At 48.2% G+C, this 15,032-nt stretch overlaps 1 protein-coding gene across 1 annotated transcript in view; it reads left to right on the top strand.

The window, feature by feature from the left end:
- The first annotated feature begins 2,320 nt into the window (after window positions 1-2,320).
- Window positions 2,321-15,032, top strand: part of LOC143362702 (fibroblast growth factor 17) — a 117,539-nt gene continuing 104,827 nt past the window's right edge. The window contains exon 1 of the mRNA XM_076803091.1: window positions 2,321-2,584. Within this exon, the coding sequence (XP_076659206.1) occupies window positions 2,571-2,584 (14 nt within the window). The 5' untranslated portion in view covers window positions 2,321-2,570. The remainder of the gene's footprint in view (window positions 2,585-15,032) is intronic.

The following is a 15,032-nucleotide window of genomic DNA, read 5'->3' as shown; positions in this document are numbered from 1 at the left end:
TCACGCATCCTGTGGTCCAGAAACATCGCCAGATATTTCTCGCTGGACAAGATGGACTAGTTGCTTCCGCGCGTTAGAACAAAACTCGAGCTGCTTCCTTTCCTATCGATTCCGCCAGAATTTGCCGACATTTTTTGGCTCGCTGCCCCCTCCTTCGAGTTTCTTCCGATCAAAGCCTTCGTTAGCCGAAACGCCTTTGTTCGAAGCTGGAAAATCCTCCCGATGAATCATCCGAGTCTCGCATTATGCGCTCGGAACGTTTGTTTAGTCGAAACATGCTCCATCAGCTTCGGCGCATTTTTAACCAACAGGTTTTCAACGCGTAAACGACAAAACAGTTTCACGCTGCTTGAGTTTTTAAGTGTTTCGCAATTAATGGTTCTCGCGAGCATGATGAAATACTTTCGGGAAATGGTAATGTGCAAGAGTTTATGCAAGAAAACGTCATAGCTGTCTCTTTAATGACTCTGCTGCTTGTAAACGAAGCTCAATCATTCTCTTTTAAACAGTAGCCTCGAGAGAAGCTGCTGGATTAGGTTGCTCTGAACAATTTACTGATTTACTCATCAGATTTAACCCTAAACCCTTAATTTGAGTTGTCCTCGTTCTACACAGGGTGGACAACATAACCGTGTTCATGAGCGAGCAATTTTTCTCGGGCTCGGTCCAATTGTTAATCGGATAATTTCTCAGGGAGTTCTTGATCGTCGATTCTCAAAGAGCACTTACTTAGATCGGCGGCAGTCGGACCGGAGATGAAATGACTATAGAAATTTCAACGCTCCCGTCCCGACGCCCACCGCGAAGGGGGTGGTTAGGCAAGTTGCGGATTAAACGGATATGGATCGCAGAAATTCGCCAGCAGCGGAACGAAAATGATGCAACAGTTCGGATTCGCGTGAGCGGAATAAGTTGAGATTTCGTTCATTGAAAGGATCCGCTTCGACGGTCAGCTGAAACGCGGAACCGACCTATCCGAGCAATCTATAGTTGGATGCAATTCAAACAAACGTGATCCCCTCCCTCCGACGATGCTTGTTGCGTCAATAGAATTAACGATACATTTTGCGGTTAACATTTAGGATGCGCTGTGTCGCATCGAGGATAATCTCCAGGATGATGCAAGACCGGTGCTGAAACGGTCGAGACTGAAGATAGGATTTTCCATTTCGTTCATGAACCAAGAAATTGCCAAGAAATTTGAAAAGTAATTACTATCGGAAGTAACGAGTGGTCGTGATTGGATTTGATTCGATCACACGAATTGGAGGAATGCATTTATTTAGACTCGCGTTGACTTTTATACGAACTTTGCGGCGTATGATTCAATTTGCTAAATGAATTTCCACGGTAATATTTTGACGACTTTTATAAAAAGTAGTTCTCTAGATTCCCCCGGCGATGTGTTTCAGTTAATTGAATCCGACATGGTTGACTAATCTCGTTTTGCAGTTAACGTTTCGAAGATGCTCGTGCATAGTGAACGACAGGACGAGAGGAGTGCAACCGGTTCCCGGTAGCCGGTCAGAGGGTAGAGGGTGGTTCGATCTAGGTGGCAAAGTTCCGTGTAATAGAGTGGAATCATTGTTCGTCCTTCGCGCGAGGGTAGCATCTATGACGGTGTCAGAGAGCGCGCGCGGGGGCGTCAGCGGAGGCGTCAGCGGCGGCGTGTGAGTCGGTGGTGGTGGCGTCGGTGGGGGTGGCGGGGGTGGTGGTGTCTCCGTTGGTGGTGGTGGTGGTGGGGGGGCGGAATGGAATGGAATGGGGTGGTGGTGGTGGCGGTGGCGGGCGTCCCGGTGGTGGGGGTACGAAATAAGGGTAGTTTTCAGAGGTGGGGGCGGTGGTTCGTCAGTTTCCGGGTTGTTCCGGAGTGAGTTGAGGGCGTCGTGGGGCGTCGTGGGGGGTGGCGGAGGGAGGGCGTGTAGGAGCCGCGGGCCACGACACGACTAAGCGTCGCGACGTCAGTAGAGCGCCGCGCTATCGACCACCGCCACGAGTCATCGTCGTCGTCGTCGTCTTCTTCGTGGTCTTCGTCCCCGTCTTCGCCGAGTTTGTTGTCTTCCCCGAGCGATCCCCGGTCCTTCCTGGTGTTTTCTCATCTTGGGACTCGGATGCCGCGTGATCCGCGCGATACCGTCGCGACGACCGTGGAGCTGCACTGACCGACGCCGAAGACGGAGGACGCTCGTCGGCCCGATCTCGTCCGAAAGGGAAAACTCGGTTTTTCGGAAACAACTCGTGGACCAGCGGAGGATTTGATCAGTTTGTCGATCGCTGTCTGTCGATCTCTCGGCCTTCCTCTCTCTTTCCGACCGTCTCTCGATCGGCCGCGGATCGACGCCGGACGCGCCACGAGGATCGCACCGCGCGGCGCTTTGCGTGCACGCGTGTACTCCCGGCACGCGTGTCCACCCGCCAGCTACCCGCCGCTCTCTACCCGTCAAGGTCGTGCCGGCACAGTGCGTGCGTGTACGAACTACACCGTCATTATATAACCACCATCGTCTGAGCACCGCGAGCCACCCCGTGTGAGACCCAATGACTGTCCATCCAGGGATCACGGGAGACACATGTTCGTTATAAGGTCAGTGCACGATCTCTATGTGCTGTGCTCGTAGATCCTGCGAACCCGTGTGTGCTGCTTACCTTAGCTGTCGCCTCGGCAAGATCCGCGCGGACCTCACGTTGGGATCCACAGTGTTCCTACGTACGGACCGGTTACCGATCCCTCTCACGCTTCGAACGGCGATCATTCTCCGTGATCATCGCGACCCAAGTCTCTTCGCAACCGCGGTTTTCTCGAGTCCCCGAGTACAGTGGGTGACTCAATTGTTAAAGTCACGAATTTCTTGTCTATGTGATGGACAACGTTGCCCACAGTGCTGTAAGATGTAGGAATTGTGGATTAAACCCAGAAAACATAAAATTAAAATCCCTTGCTCTGCGATTTAATTTCGATTTTTCCGAAGGACCATGACCGGGTTGGTAATCGATATGTTCGTTCTGTTCAATCAATTTTGTATTGCTCGTTGTTTCACGTTTTCAAGCGTAAAAATGGGATCACAGACGGTTCTTTTGTGTAATTATTTTTGAGAAACGGGTGAAAGCTCACAGCGGAGTTTATCGAAGCAATCACTTGATTCGCGAGCAGGTTTTCTGTAATCAAATGTGAATGAACATAGTATTGCTATTATTATTACTGAGCAGCAAATTATGAGTGTCTCCAGGTTGGCGGCGCCAACGGAGTGCAGAGGGTTAAACAATAGTCTACATTGATGAAATGATGTATCTCGCTTTCTGAACTTCACAGCAGAGTAGAAAAGCAAATTTTATTAATATTGTGATTTGAAAGTGAATTCTAAATAATGTTATCTTAGTTGTCATACTATTGCATTAACTCGTTGTTGTCTTCAAAAGTCGGAGGCAAATTTTGAAAAACGTGGACTCAATGTACTCTTTGATTCCAATCCTCAATTTACAAATCATCGTCCATTCAAGTGACTGTAATAATTTGATCATCCACTGTTCGTAGGTATGACGAAAATTTTACCCTACACTACCCTCTCCCTTCTTCAAGGTAAACAATTTTGCGCAACAAGCAATTACGTAAAGCTCGCAGAGTTCCACTCTGCGAAACAGTTTTCATATCAGCCGAGTCCAAAAAATTAATTAAGCTTACTCGTTGCTTTCTTCGTCCGCCGGTTCTTCGGGGCGGATCACGTCAAAATATGGTGACTGCTTGCTTCAAGGCTAAATTAAAGAGATAGACCGGAATCGTTGTTGCTTTCGCATTTCTCTCGCACCTTTCCTCAACCACTCGGGATAATCTGCTTAGCTGCGCGCTTAGCTAGTCGCTCGACGCTGCGAGACCGTTTTAACTCGATACCGTGGATGATCAAATCGTTGCTGTCACAGTACGAAGAATCATCAACTTTGTTTAAAACGTACCACACTTTACAGAGTTGTCAGTGAACCGACAATATTTTCCATTGTTCTCAGCGGAAGAGAAAAATCTAGCGAAATATTTGAGAAATGGAAATTCGAAGGTAAATGTTTGACGTTCTATAATTCTCTAGAGAAATTATCATGTTCCTCGTAAATTTTTGGAAGCAACATCTTCCTCAAGTATTTGGAGAACAATCGTATTTTAAGTTTGCTGGCCACCTTTTATGTTTAAAACTCGGTCGCCACGTAAAAGTGGTAACAGCTAGCCTTGTTGCTAGCTAGATTGTTTATTCCAACAGAAAATCGTCGATTCACAAAATCGCCTCTGCTAGTAATACAGTTCTGTTTGCGCGCAGACTGCCCCGTGTATCGCACAGTTTTGTAATGCGGAGACTGTAGGACGTACATAGTACGTTGAGTGCAGAGGATTATGTCTAAAATGTGTTACGCGAGGTGTTGCGCGCTCGTTGCCCCGAGAAAACACGCACGCATTAACGAGATGAGCGTTTCGGATCGTTTGTTGAACTCGATTCCTAAAAGCGAGACGGGACAACCGGTCCACGTAACACCGACGGCGTTGTTTTCACGAGCGAAAGAGAGGAGCGCGTTTTAGGATTCCGCTTAGTCACCGGAGACATTACCGAAACGGGGAATTCCCGGTGCGGGTGGAAAACCATCTCTCTCTCTCTCTCTGTCTCTCTTTCCCTCGGACCCTCCTGACACATACTCGCGCAAGCAATCACGGCTCTCACGCTTGGTAAGGATTCGTCAAAAGCGAGACCCTCCGCGATATTTCCGAGTCAACGGTGCCCTCCGCTCGGCCCTTCGTTTTGTTGGTCGCCGCTGAAACCACGGGAACAGCCAGAGGGGGGACCTTTCCGAAAGATTCCCTGCTCGATGAGACGTTCCTCGCTAATCTGCTTCCGTCTTCCGGCGCCCAGGATCAATCCAGGAAAATAGGATGCTGCATATAAAAGTCCCCGATACGTTTCGAGCTGCGAAACAACACGACACTTGTGTTATAATCTTTCAGGGAAGAGAAATATCGCAGCCCTTCGACTATAAAGTTGCGATTATGTCCACGTACGAGCGACCGCGTTAACGCGGCGATAAATCGCGAGGTTTTCTCCGGGAGATTACGTATACACCGAAATCGGCTCGGATCGATTCCCCTTGTTTCCGGTCCGAAGCCAAGTTTGCGCGAGCGACACCGTCGCGACGGAAGGGCCAAGGGCCGGGCTCGCAATCGGCACCGGCACCGCCGGTTAATGAAATTAGAAGAAGTCTGCTTCTCCCGATTAAAAGTTCAATCTGAATTAAAAGGATTCCGAACCTGCCAAACTTGAAAGGTTGCCAGTGTTTCCGGTCTCTGGGTTAGCGAATTGGGATATATACTTTAGAGCCAGCGTATATTACAGGATCGAACTGTGTAGTTTAGCAAGTTGGACGCGGCCGAACGCCCGCGCTCCAAGACGTGGGCGAAGAAGAGGGCCGCAGGGCTGAAAAGGGTGGAGGAGAGAAAAGAGAGAGAGAGAGAGAGAGAGAGAGAGAGAGAGAGAGAGGAGGCAAACCTTTCATCGCATTGAATTTCAAATCGTCGTATCTCTCGGAAGAAATTGGCACCGATCCAATCGCGATTCCACGCTTACCTGCTTGCACTCCCTCTGTTTCCTAGATTTTCCTCCTAGGTTTTTTCTCTCTCCCTCTGTTCTCCTCTCTCTTTCTCTCTCTCTCCTCTCTTCTGGTTCCTCCGCGCCACTCTTTATTCTTCCTCTTTACATTCGTGCTCGTAATCATGTCGTATATCGGGGACGAGCAAAAGTGGGTCGTTAGAAGCCGCAAGGCAGTGAGAACGCGGGAGAAAAAGGCAACGCGCAGTGTCAGGTGCCTTGACTCTGTCACCCTGACGCTTCGAGTGTCACTGACAACACTCGCCTTCCTCGCTGCCGATCGCCTTATTATTTTCTTCACACTTTCGCTGCCCACGGCGGAACCATCAAGGAGAACAATTGTTTCCGATTTTCCGGAAAAATTCGGATGAATTACATAATTTTAAGGGATGCTGGATTATCTGTAAGATTTGCGAATCTTGACACAAAATTCTGTGCACCAGGCATAAGAAGCAGGAATTAATCGAAAATATATCTTCACGTTTCGCGACAATGTTTGCATTTCCACGATATTCGCAAAATTTTGCATACCAAGTGTTCCTTGTTGTCAGAAACGTGTAAAATCCATAGTTTACCGATAAGCGAATAAGACACTCGAATACCATAAAATCGGACGCCACGATAACAGTATAGTATAATAATAGGACAAGGTGGCAATGGGAAAAATCACGAATATACGCGCGTTCGAGTATCGGCAGAAGATTCGCGAGGATTTTACACCGTCGCCGCTTATGCTTCGGAGAATCCGCGCGGCGTGTCTCGCGGATAAAGAAAAATAGTAGGTGGGTTTTGTTTCAGCAGTGAAATTCCGGGTCGGTAAACCTTGCGGACCGATACGTGTCCCCGTGATGTACGAATTCCCTTCATTGATTTTTACAGCGTACAACCGCGTCGTAAAATTCCGCGGGGAATGTGAAGTAACGTGACGTTCGCCCTTTATGCCTGACCGTGTTCCGCGCATGCACCACCGCGCGGCAGTAAGTTCACAAAATTTAAAGTTCCCTATTCCGCTGCCTGTCTGCGTAAAACAACCGTAAGAATCGCGACTGTCCCGAAAATCCCGGCGAGATCGATCTTCCGCTGGAAGTTCGTTCCCTCGAAACAACGAATTATTTTATGCTTTCGTTCGACTAAAATAATCCTTCTTATGACCCTCGCATGACGAGTGTAATCATTTTTACTCTTATCCAGAGGACGAAACTATTTTATTAGAATTTTAACTTTCCAGATACCTAACAGCACTCTTGTACTATTTGAGAAAGGAAATTGTATTATCATTCTAATATTGCATGTCTGGTTTCCCTTTAATTTCATTTTATTTTTCGCTGTTCCAAATTCATTTGCACCACCGTGACAGCGCGTCGTAAAAATGTCGCGCCGCATAGCGTTGACTTTTTGTTAACGATGAAGAGGTTAAACCCGCAATATGATCCGCGTGATGGCAAATTTCGTGGGGAAGACACGGAAAATTCGCTCGTACATACGCGGTCCCGTTAATTATGCGTTTTTAATGGTTACGATGGCCGCATACATTTCCACGGTAACAATGTCACCGGCGAGCGATTAAATGCACTTTTTTTGTTGATCGCATCGTCGACGTTTCATAGCGATTAATTCAATGCCCCCGACGACGACGACGACGCGAATACCTTATTTTTCGGAATATCGAGCAGAAACGGCTGAAATAGAAAAGACAACCGCTTCCACGTCGATCTGAATAAAGAGAACGGCCGGGAAGAGAAGGATATTAATGGGGGTATTGGGAATATAATGGCCGGTTACTGTGAACAACCTTATCATCGAATCGGATGGTGCTCCGGGAGCGATCGTTGACCGACATCTGGAAAATAAGCTGCCTAAGTAGCGGAATTATGTATTCGAGCAGGCAAGGGTAAATGCTCCGTCGGAGTATTCGGTACTTGGTGCTATTAACCTCTTTCAGTTCCTCGTATTCATTCTATTAAATAGTCCGCTTTATATCGTGCATGGATAGAGCCGAGGATTCTCCACTTTTATTGGCCGATTCGGCCCATAAAGCGCATCGAGTGCTCGCGAGCGTGTAGTCACTGTAATAGTGCCGCTCCGAGCAATCTTCGCAGCGGCTCGAAAATCTATTAGCACGCTCGCCCTTTCGCGATCATTTCAACGAACCCCCCCGACCATTCTTGCGCGGCAATTTTATTTTACATATTATTTTAACCTACACCATTCTCTATATATGTCACCAAGGCCTGGGTGATAAACGTCGCGACATTATCCCCGAGAGACGCCCCGGACGCCGAGGAGTGCAAACAGAATACGTCTCCTGGACGATACAGGACCCGTGTTTCGGACATAAATCGAGAATTACACTTTAATACGATCGGTTTTTATACGAGGCGGCTGGAGCACCTGTTTACGCTCTTTGTCGCGGTGTAAATCAAATTGTCGCACGGACCAGGGGCATTGTTCGGCACCAGTGTTTCAGGTACGTCGGGCGCAGTTGCGAAAGGTGCGTTCACACTTGTTCGAGCAGGTCAGATTTTCCACAGTTTAGAACCTACAATAAAGTCAGTTTACTGCGGATCATTGAGGGCCCGGCGTCGCCTCCCAATTGTTGATCCGTGCTCATCTCCGATCGTAAAACGGTCCTCGAGGATCCCCACGGGCCGGACCGACCCGACCCGACCACAGTGCTCTCCGCGATCGCTCTTGCACACCTTTTTCCCCGAACTTTTCGGGATCTAACATTAACCGTTTGACTGCTAAGCAATTCTTGCAAGAACGCACGAAAGCTGCGGGACATATTTTGACTTGATGTTGTCAAATGAAACACTCTCATTTGGACAAATATCAATCAATATCAGACTACGTTCACTCCCACGGAGCAACGAAGACACACTGAAACTCGCAGCGCAAAAGCGCTGCGTCGCGGTTTTCGAGACAAATGAACGGTTAATCGACTGCGCGTCGAAAATGTAATTCCTCGAAAGTTTTAAGTTACTTTTTCCTTCAGAAAAATAGTCAGAGCAGGTGAAGCGAAAAATTTGATGGGAGCTGTACTGGCACGGAGGTTATGGTCGACGAGCGGACATCTGGGCAATTGTAAATTCCGGCGCGAGGGCGTCGGAACGCAAATAGGTCCGACAAATATCGAAAAATCGCCGGGGCAAGAATGCTTTCACGGACTGTCCTTTTCCCCCCCAAACAATGGGGCATTCTTTCTGGGCAACGGTCAGTTTCGCACTGGGGAATGGACACAGGTAGCTCGAGGTAGGGTAGGGTATCCTTGGTACCTCGAAGGGACCACGGGGAAGGGGGCCAATCACCGGGTCCCCGGGTTGTGTCGGTGTGTAGCGTTAGAAAGTTCATCGCGGCACCGCTGTTTGCTTTAACGCCTTGGCGACTCGTCCGCAGTTATCTAAACGAACGGAAAGCCACTCACGAGGGCACCTGTGGAGCTCTCCGGCCGTTGCTTTTGTTCTTCCGTTAGCCTCTCCTCTCTGCGACTACTCTCCGTCTCTTTCTCTTTCCCTTTCGCGGCATCCGTTCCTACGGAGGATCCACCACGATGACGCTCTGCTTCTTCTCTGCCTACCTGTTGTGTTACTTACACCTCGGCGGCCGATCATTCGGGACACGGGTCACTTTAAAGAGATTAGCACATTTTTCGATCCCGGACGCCTAGAAGCACCGGGGTCGTCCGTCTCTCTCAATCTCGCTCGTTCCCTCGACCGGTGGCCCCATGAAAATTACGACGCGTCACCGTTCCGACGTGAGAAAATTATAGGGCCGCCGGCACGTTTTCAGGAAATCTCGAGAACGCTCCGCGCCGATGACGTACTAATTCCCAGTCCTTGAACCCCTTCGTGGCTCCACCTTCTTCCCGCTTTCCTCTGGTTCCTCGCGCGACCACTGGGAAAAGAAACCGCAAATTTTCCTCTCCTACTACGATTTATTTTACGATCACAACGATTGGAACTGGATAGAAAAATTCAGCACAAGCAAACAGGTAATTTTTTAATTTCGCTGCTTCCGGAGTGGAGTCTCATAAATATGAAACCACCTGAGCCGGTACGGTGTTCCACGTGTTAATGCCAGGTATCGGTACCGCGAGGATCGCGGGCTCATTGAGATTGATACACGAAGCAAATTGTTCCCATTCCGCGGTCCGATTTGCATAACATCGTCAGCGTAGAAAGCGGGCGACAGTTGTTGAATATTTATTATCGGAAAACGTTATGAATTACATGCCTCCGGTCTGCGCACGTATTATGCAATCTAGACGAGTTTCTTCCACCGCGACCTCGACTAATTTATAGTCTCCTCGGCTAGGTTTAATCGATTATTCGGAATTGACCCTCGGACGGCGGGTCCCGGGTCCATTTTTGACTCGAGAGCTGTTAAAAGGTGCTATCTTTTAGCCGTAGAATTTAGGTCGCATCAGCATTATTAACACGGTGAATGCCACGTCACCCATATGATGCGGGTGACGGAATTATTTGTGCAGGTTTTCAAATGAATTTTTACGTTGATATATTCGTTGTACTAAACTTGATTAGGATCTGTAATATGCGAGAAGGTTGGAGGATTACTCGGTATCATACATTTAATTTTTTGCAATTTTTATTTCATTCGATAACTTACTTCGATTTCATGGAATTTTTGGGGTTCCCAGTTTGGCGAATTCAAAGTGTTCATAGACTCTCGGGATTTTACGCACCTGTGATAAAAGTACAGCTGATATTTAACACTATTTTACGATTATTGAGATTGCGAAGATCCATCTACGTGGAATTACTCAAAAAACTTGTTTCCTTAGGTATATATTATTTAAAAAATGCCTGAAAACTTGGATAAACATATTCTTCTTATTTTTATAAAGTGATGTAAAATACTCGCTTTTAATGCTCCGTAAACCTAGTGTTAAAACGATCATCGAGGAATATCAGTTTCAATCTTTCCAAGCGATTAAAGACAGAAATTCTAGTTCGACACCGTGACACCATTGGTTCACACATGTTTCATATACAATGGAACAATGTCGCTTTAGTTTAAGTTTCGAAAATTATTTGAATCTGTTCTAGCCAAAGGATCGATGCAGATATTTTGGTTAATTCAGTTAAAAGACAAACTCGGAGGTTCCCGGATTCTCCGGTGTTTTCGTTTCGACAAAAGACACGGTTTTCCATTACGGGATGCAGCATTTTCGTTCACGGATGCCATTACGGCTATTGCGAACGTTGCAAATTCGCGGAAACACGAAAACTGGCCCGCGATTTCGGAAAACACGCAATCCCAAGTATGGGTTTCCCGGACGCGCAGTTCGCGTATAACAAAAAGACAGGCGCGCTACGTAAAGTCGTTAATTTTCGAGGATGTAGTGCACGGTTCGCCGAGCGAAATCGCAGTTTCTGGTTGGTCGTCGGCTCTCTCTATTTTCTAATTTCGCGAAATGATAAATTTTTGGTGGGGACGCAGGACTGGAGAGCGTGTTGTCTCGGAAATTTCCTTAGAGCGGTGGCCTAACTTCCCGGCAAAGTATACGACAAGAACTGTGGGTGCGAGAAGTGGGTCGAGAGGAACGGCGTCCGCGTTCGGCTCCCGCTAATTGAGCGAACGCAGCCGGCTGGGGCGACTGCGACCACTAATTCGATCTACTAATCGTGCCGCGTTTAACGTTGATCCATTTACCAGAAAAGTGCGGGGAAAGAGAGAGAGGGGGATAGAAGGAGACAAAGAGAGAAAACTGATACCGGATCTCGCGACGCGGCGATTTTTCGTTCCCCGCGAAGTTCTCGACCGAGACGAAGTTATAAATTCGCCCCTCGGGAAAACAACTGGCAACAACTCTGGTGCGCGAGCAAGCAAGCAACCAACCAACCAACCCTGCCGCGTCATCCTCATCCTCCGAAACTCGGCCCGGTTACCACGAACCTGGGAGAGTTCGTAAATGCATCCATGCACACGTATTTTATGGCCAGCTTTCTCGGTTTTCCCATCTCTCTCTCTCTCTGTCCCGTTTATTTCTCTTCGATCCCCTCTCCCCTCTCTTTCTCTCTCTCTCGCGTTCCATTGAAACTCTCCGATACCACCACTGTTATCAGGAATAATAGGAGAGAGAGAGCGCCGGCCCCGAGCGTCGTACACACCGTGATATTTTCGCAGGATGGATTCTTTTTGAAAATACTTAAAACTTCGGCGATTTGTCGTCCGTGCTCGAAGTCGAACTCGATAAAGCGCTAGGATCCATCGCGTCGCGTTACCCGACGACGAGACGTTCGAAAAAGAGCAACGCGAGGAAGGAAACGAAATGGCCAATCGATGCAGAGCCCCGTGTCGTAGCCGTGGAGATAAAGAAAAAGATGCTGCCAGACGGCGGAGGATCGGCGAATTCGGCGAGAGATACGGGAGAGAGTGAAACGGCCGATACGAGGGGGGTGGGGGAGGGGAAAGGAAGAACAAGGCTGAATCATTCGCGAAATGAGATAGACGGAAGAGGTATATCCAGAGGGGGGAAAGGGGGCGAAGAAGAGAGAGAGAGAGAGAGTCCGTGGAAGAACTTAATCACATAAAATCCTTAAAGTTCGCCCCGGTGCGACGCGATGCACTTTGATCGCAGAATTTATGTCCGGGGTGCAATGTACCACCATTATATTCTGTGCTCGTCGGTGCGTGCCGTGGAAAAATTCATCGTGGAGACGCGGAGGCGGATTCGGTTTCCCCATTGATCGGCACACGGTACGGTTGGGACACGAAAAGAGAGTTGTTTCCTCTCTCCGTTCGTCATAAGAAAATATTATTCTTCCGAGAAAAAGCCGGTGCCACCGCGAGCCGAGGATTCCGGGCGAGCAGCGTGTCCACCGTGCACGACGATTTCGAGTAGGTTTTCTGCAAACCTAAACGACACGGGGTCACTAAACTCCGCGGTTTTAAGCACAGCCTCGCGGTAGAACCTCCGTACTTGTGATTCCGGTCGGTTGACGTTCGGTAGCCTAGTTACGGAGAACACGCGACAGTAAGAGAATAGTAGTAGCGACATAGTACTTGCAGGCTCTTTCGGTCCCCGTTGCGTGCAACTATCGAGGTTCTACTCTGGTTTCCGAGGCTGTCTTTCGCGCCGATTTTCCGGAATTTTTCTCGGAGTATATGTTGAACTTTTTGCATCAAGATTTTGCACACATGTCTACGGGTATTTGAAGACCGTAAGTTATTTTTTTGAAGTGAAAACAATTAAAATTACACGAGGTATATATTTTTTTGTAGAGTGTGGTCTGAGAACCACCGAAACTTTTGATCGAAAGCATAAAATGAGGCTATGGTATCAACCAAAATGAATTGAAAGCCTCAATTAACACTAGAACGACCGGAGCAGTCAAAATGACTGGTTCCCAAGTTTTTCTTTTACAATTACTGAAATTGTAAAAATGTTTTCATCGGGAATTTTTTAATGAACCTCTTCACTGAAGCACATATTACAATAAAAGTTATATGAAGTCTGAAAGAGCACAGTCTTGTCACTGTTACGAAGCAATATACGTCAGTCGCATTTATTGCTCTGTCGTTCTAGTGTTAAAAACCTAAAATGGCAGCATTTTGAATAATTGAGTGACTGTCTGGTGTACGTTGCTAAGTTCCTACTAAACCTGAGTTGGTCCGTGTACGTCGGACAGGAAAAGGTTGAAGTATTCAGGGGGGGGGGTGGATTGAAATAGTGAACGATCGAAGCGTGCCCGAGAATCGGTTAGGCGTCTCCGGGGTTCGATAGCACGCAGACACAGTGTAACGTTCGTCGAAAGGAGTGATTGCAGCGAGTTTTTCTGGTCCGCAGCTACAGTCAGCGAAGACAATGAAAACATCTCGGTAAATCAGGGGAAAAGACCGGTAAGGAGATTAGTAGAGCTTACAAGGCATTACGATGGGACGAGGCGGAAAGAGGCAGACTACAGTCATCTCAACTTGGAAGCTGGCTGACCTCGCTTTGTCTTTTTTCTTCTTGCCTCCTCTTCGTCGTTGTATTTGCCACTTCCTCTTTCGCATTCTTTTTCCTCCACCTACAGCGTCTCGCTCTTTACTCTAGCGACTTCTTCCTTCTCTTCTTCTTCTTCTTCTTCTTCTCCTGTCTCTCCCTCTTCCTCTCTTCCTCTCTTCATCTCTCTCTTTCTCTGTTACTCTAAGAAGCTGCTCGCGCGGAGTTAACCACCCATGAAGCGGCACAATATATCTCGGAGATAATTCGCTTGTTAGAGTCGTACGCCTTTACATTAATCCATCTGCTCGCAGTCTTTCTTGTAACCGCCTCTTTTGCACATGAGCACACGGCCGGGTAACCAGGATCCTTTGCGGCGTCGCGCACACTCGCCCCGGCGAAAAATTACCGTCTCAATTTAGCCGGCACCGGGGGCTAACATCTATTCCGCTCTCTCTCTCTCTCTCTCTCTCTCTCTCTCTCTGCCTTTCCGCGACTTCTTTCCCGTAATTTTATGGAACGCTCCAGTGATGTAATAATACGATTTCGGCGCACGCTCCACTTAAACAAGCCCCCCTCCGCCTCCGGCGCGCACTCCGCGCGTAAATTATACACTTGTTTTGGAGGACTCGCGAACTGTTATGCCCCCTACTAAAGTCGATGCACTGCGCCGCGGAGGGCATTTAAAACGAAATTAACCGACTTGCGAACTTCTTGCGGCGACCACCGGCGAATTGGCTCGCGATCCTCCACCGAGTATCTCCAATTCCGGCCGAAATCGTTACCCGTTTTCTTCAAAACATGTGTAACCTTAAAAATCCTCTAGCAAGATTCGATACTGAAATTGCAAATTATTTAAATAAATAGAATTGTCTGACAGTTCTCTCGAGCGCGCAGCAGAAGTCGGTAGGGTATTCCGAGAATTGGCCGAATTTTTCGAGCCCGTAAATGGCTCGTTAGCTGGTTTTCCCGGTATCGTCGAATTCGGAGAGCGAGGAGATTTCGTGGCTGTTACGGTGAATACCTCCGTGGTCGAAACGAAGATACGTTTCAAGGCCCTAAGGTAACTCGGAACGGTGTGCAACGCACTTGTCGCGATGTCACGATGCAGGCGATACCACGGTCCGCCTGTCACTCGGCCTCGATTGATCGGTCCTCGGTTTGCGTTTCGATCTCTCTTCCTTCTCCCTTTTGTCTCTCCGTCGGTCCGTCCCCGTTCTTCCGACGTTCTATCTTTCGTAACAGTCCGTTCTCCCGGCCGTCTTCGTCGTGCTCGCCGGTGTACGTACGTACACCCCGTTTATCGTCTCGTTTCGCTCGCGCGCGCCTCCTCTCGCTCTCGTCGATTCACTAATTTGATATACGAAAAGCGGCCTAACTTCGGAACGATCAATTTCAGTTGAACAATATAATTATATACCTCTCAACGCGCCGATGTAACATCCGATGGAAACCGTAACGGTTCCACC

The sequence above is a fragment of the Halictus rubicundus genome, chromosome 17, assembly GCF_050948215.1.
Source record: "Halictus rubicundus isolate RS-2024b chromosome 17, iyHalRubi1_principal, whole genome shotgun sequence".
NCBI lineage: Eukaryota > Metazoa > Arthropoda > Insecta > Hymenoptera > Halictidae > Halictus > Halictus rubicundus.
The sequence above is the reverse complement of the archived record's forward strand: the minus strand, read 5'-3'. Positions and strand labels throughout refer to the sequence as shown.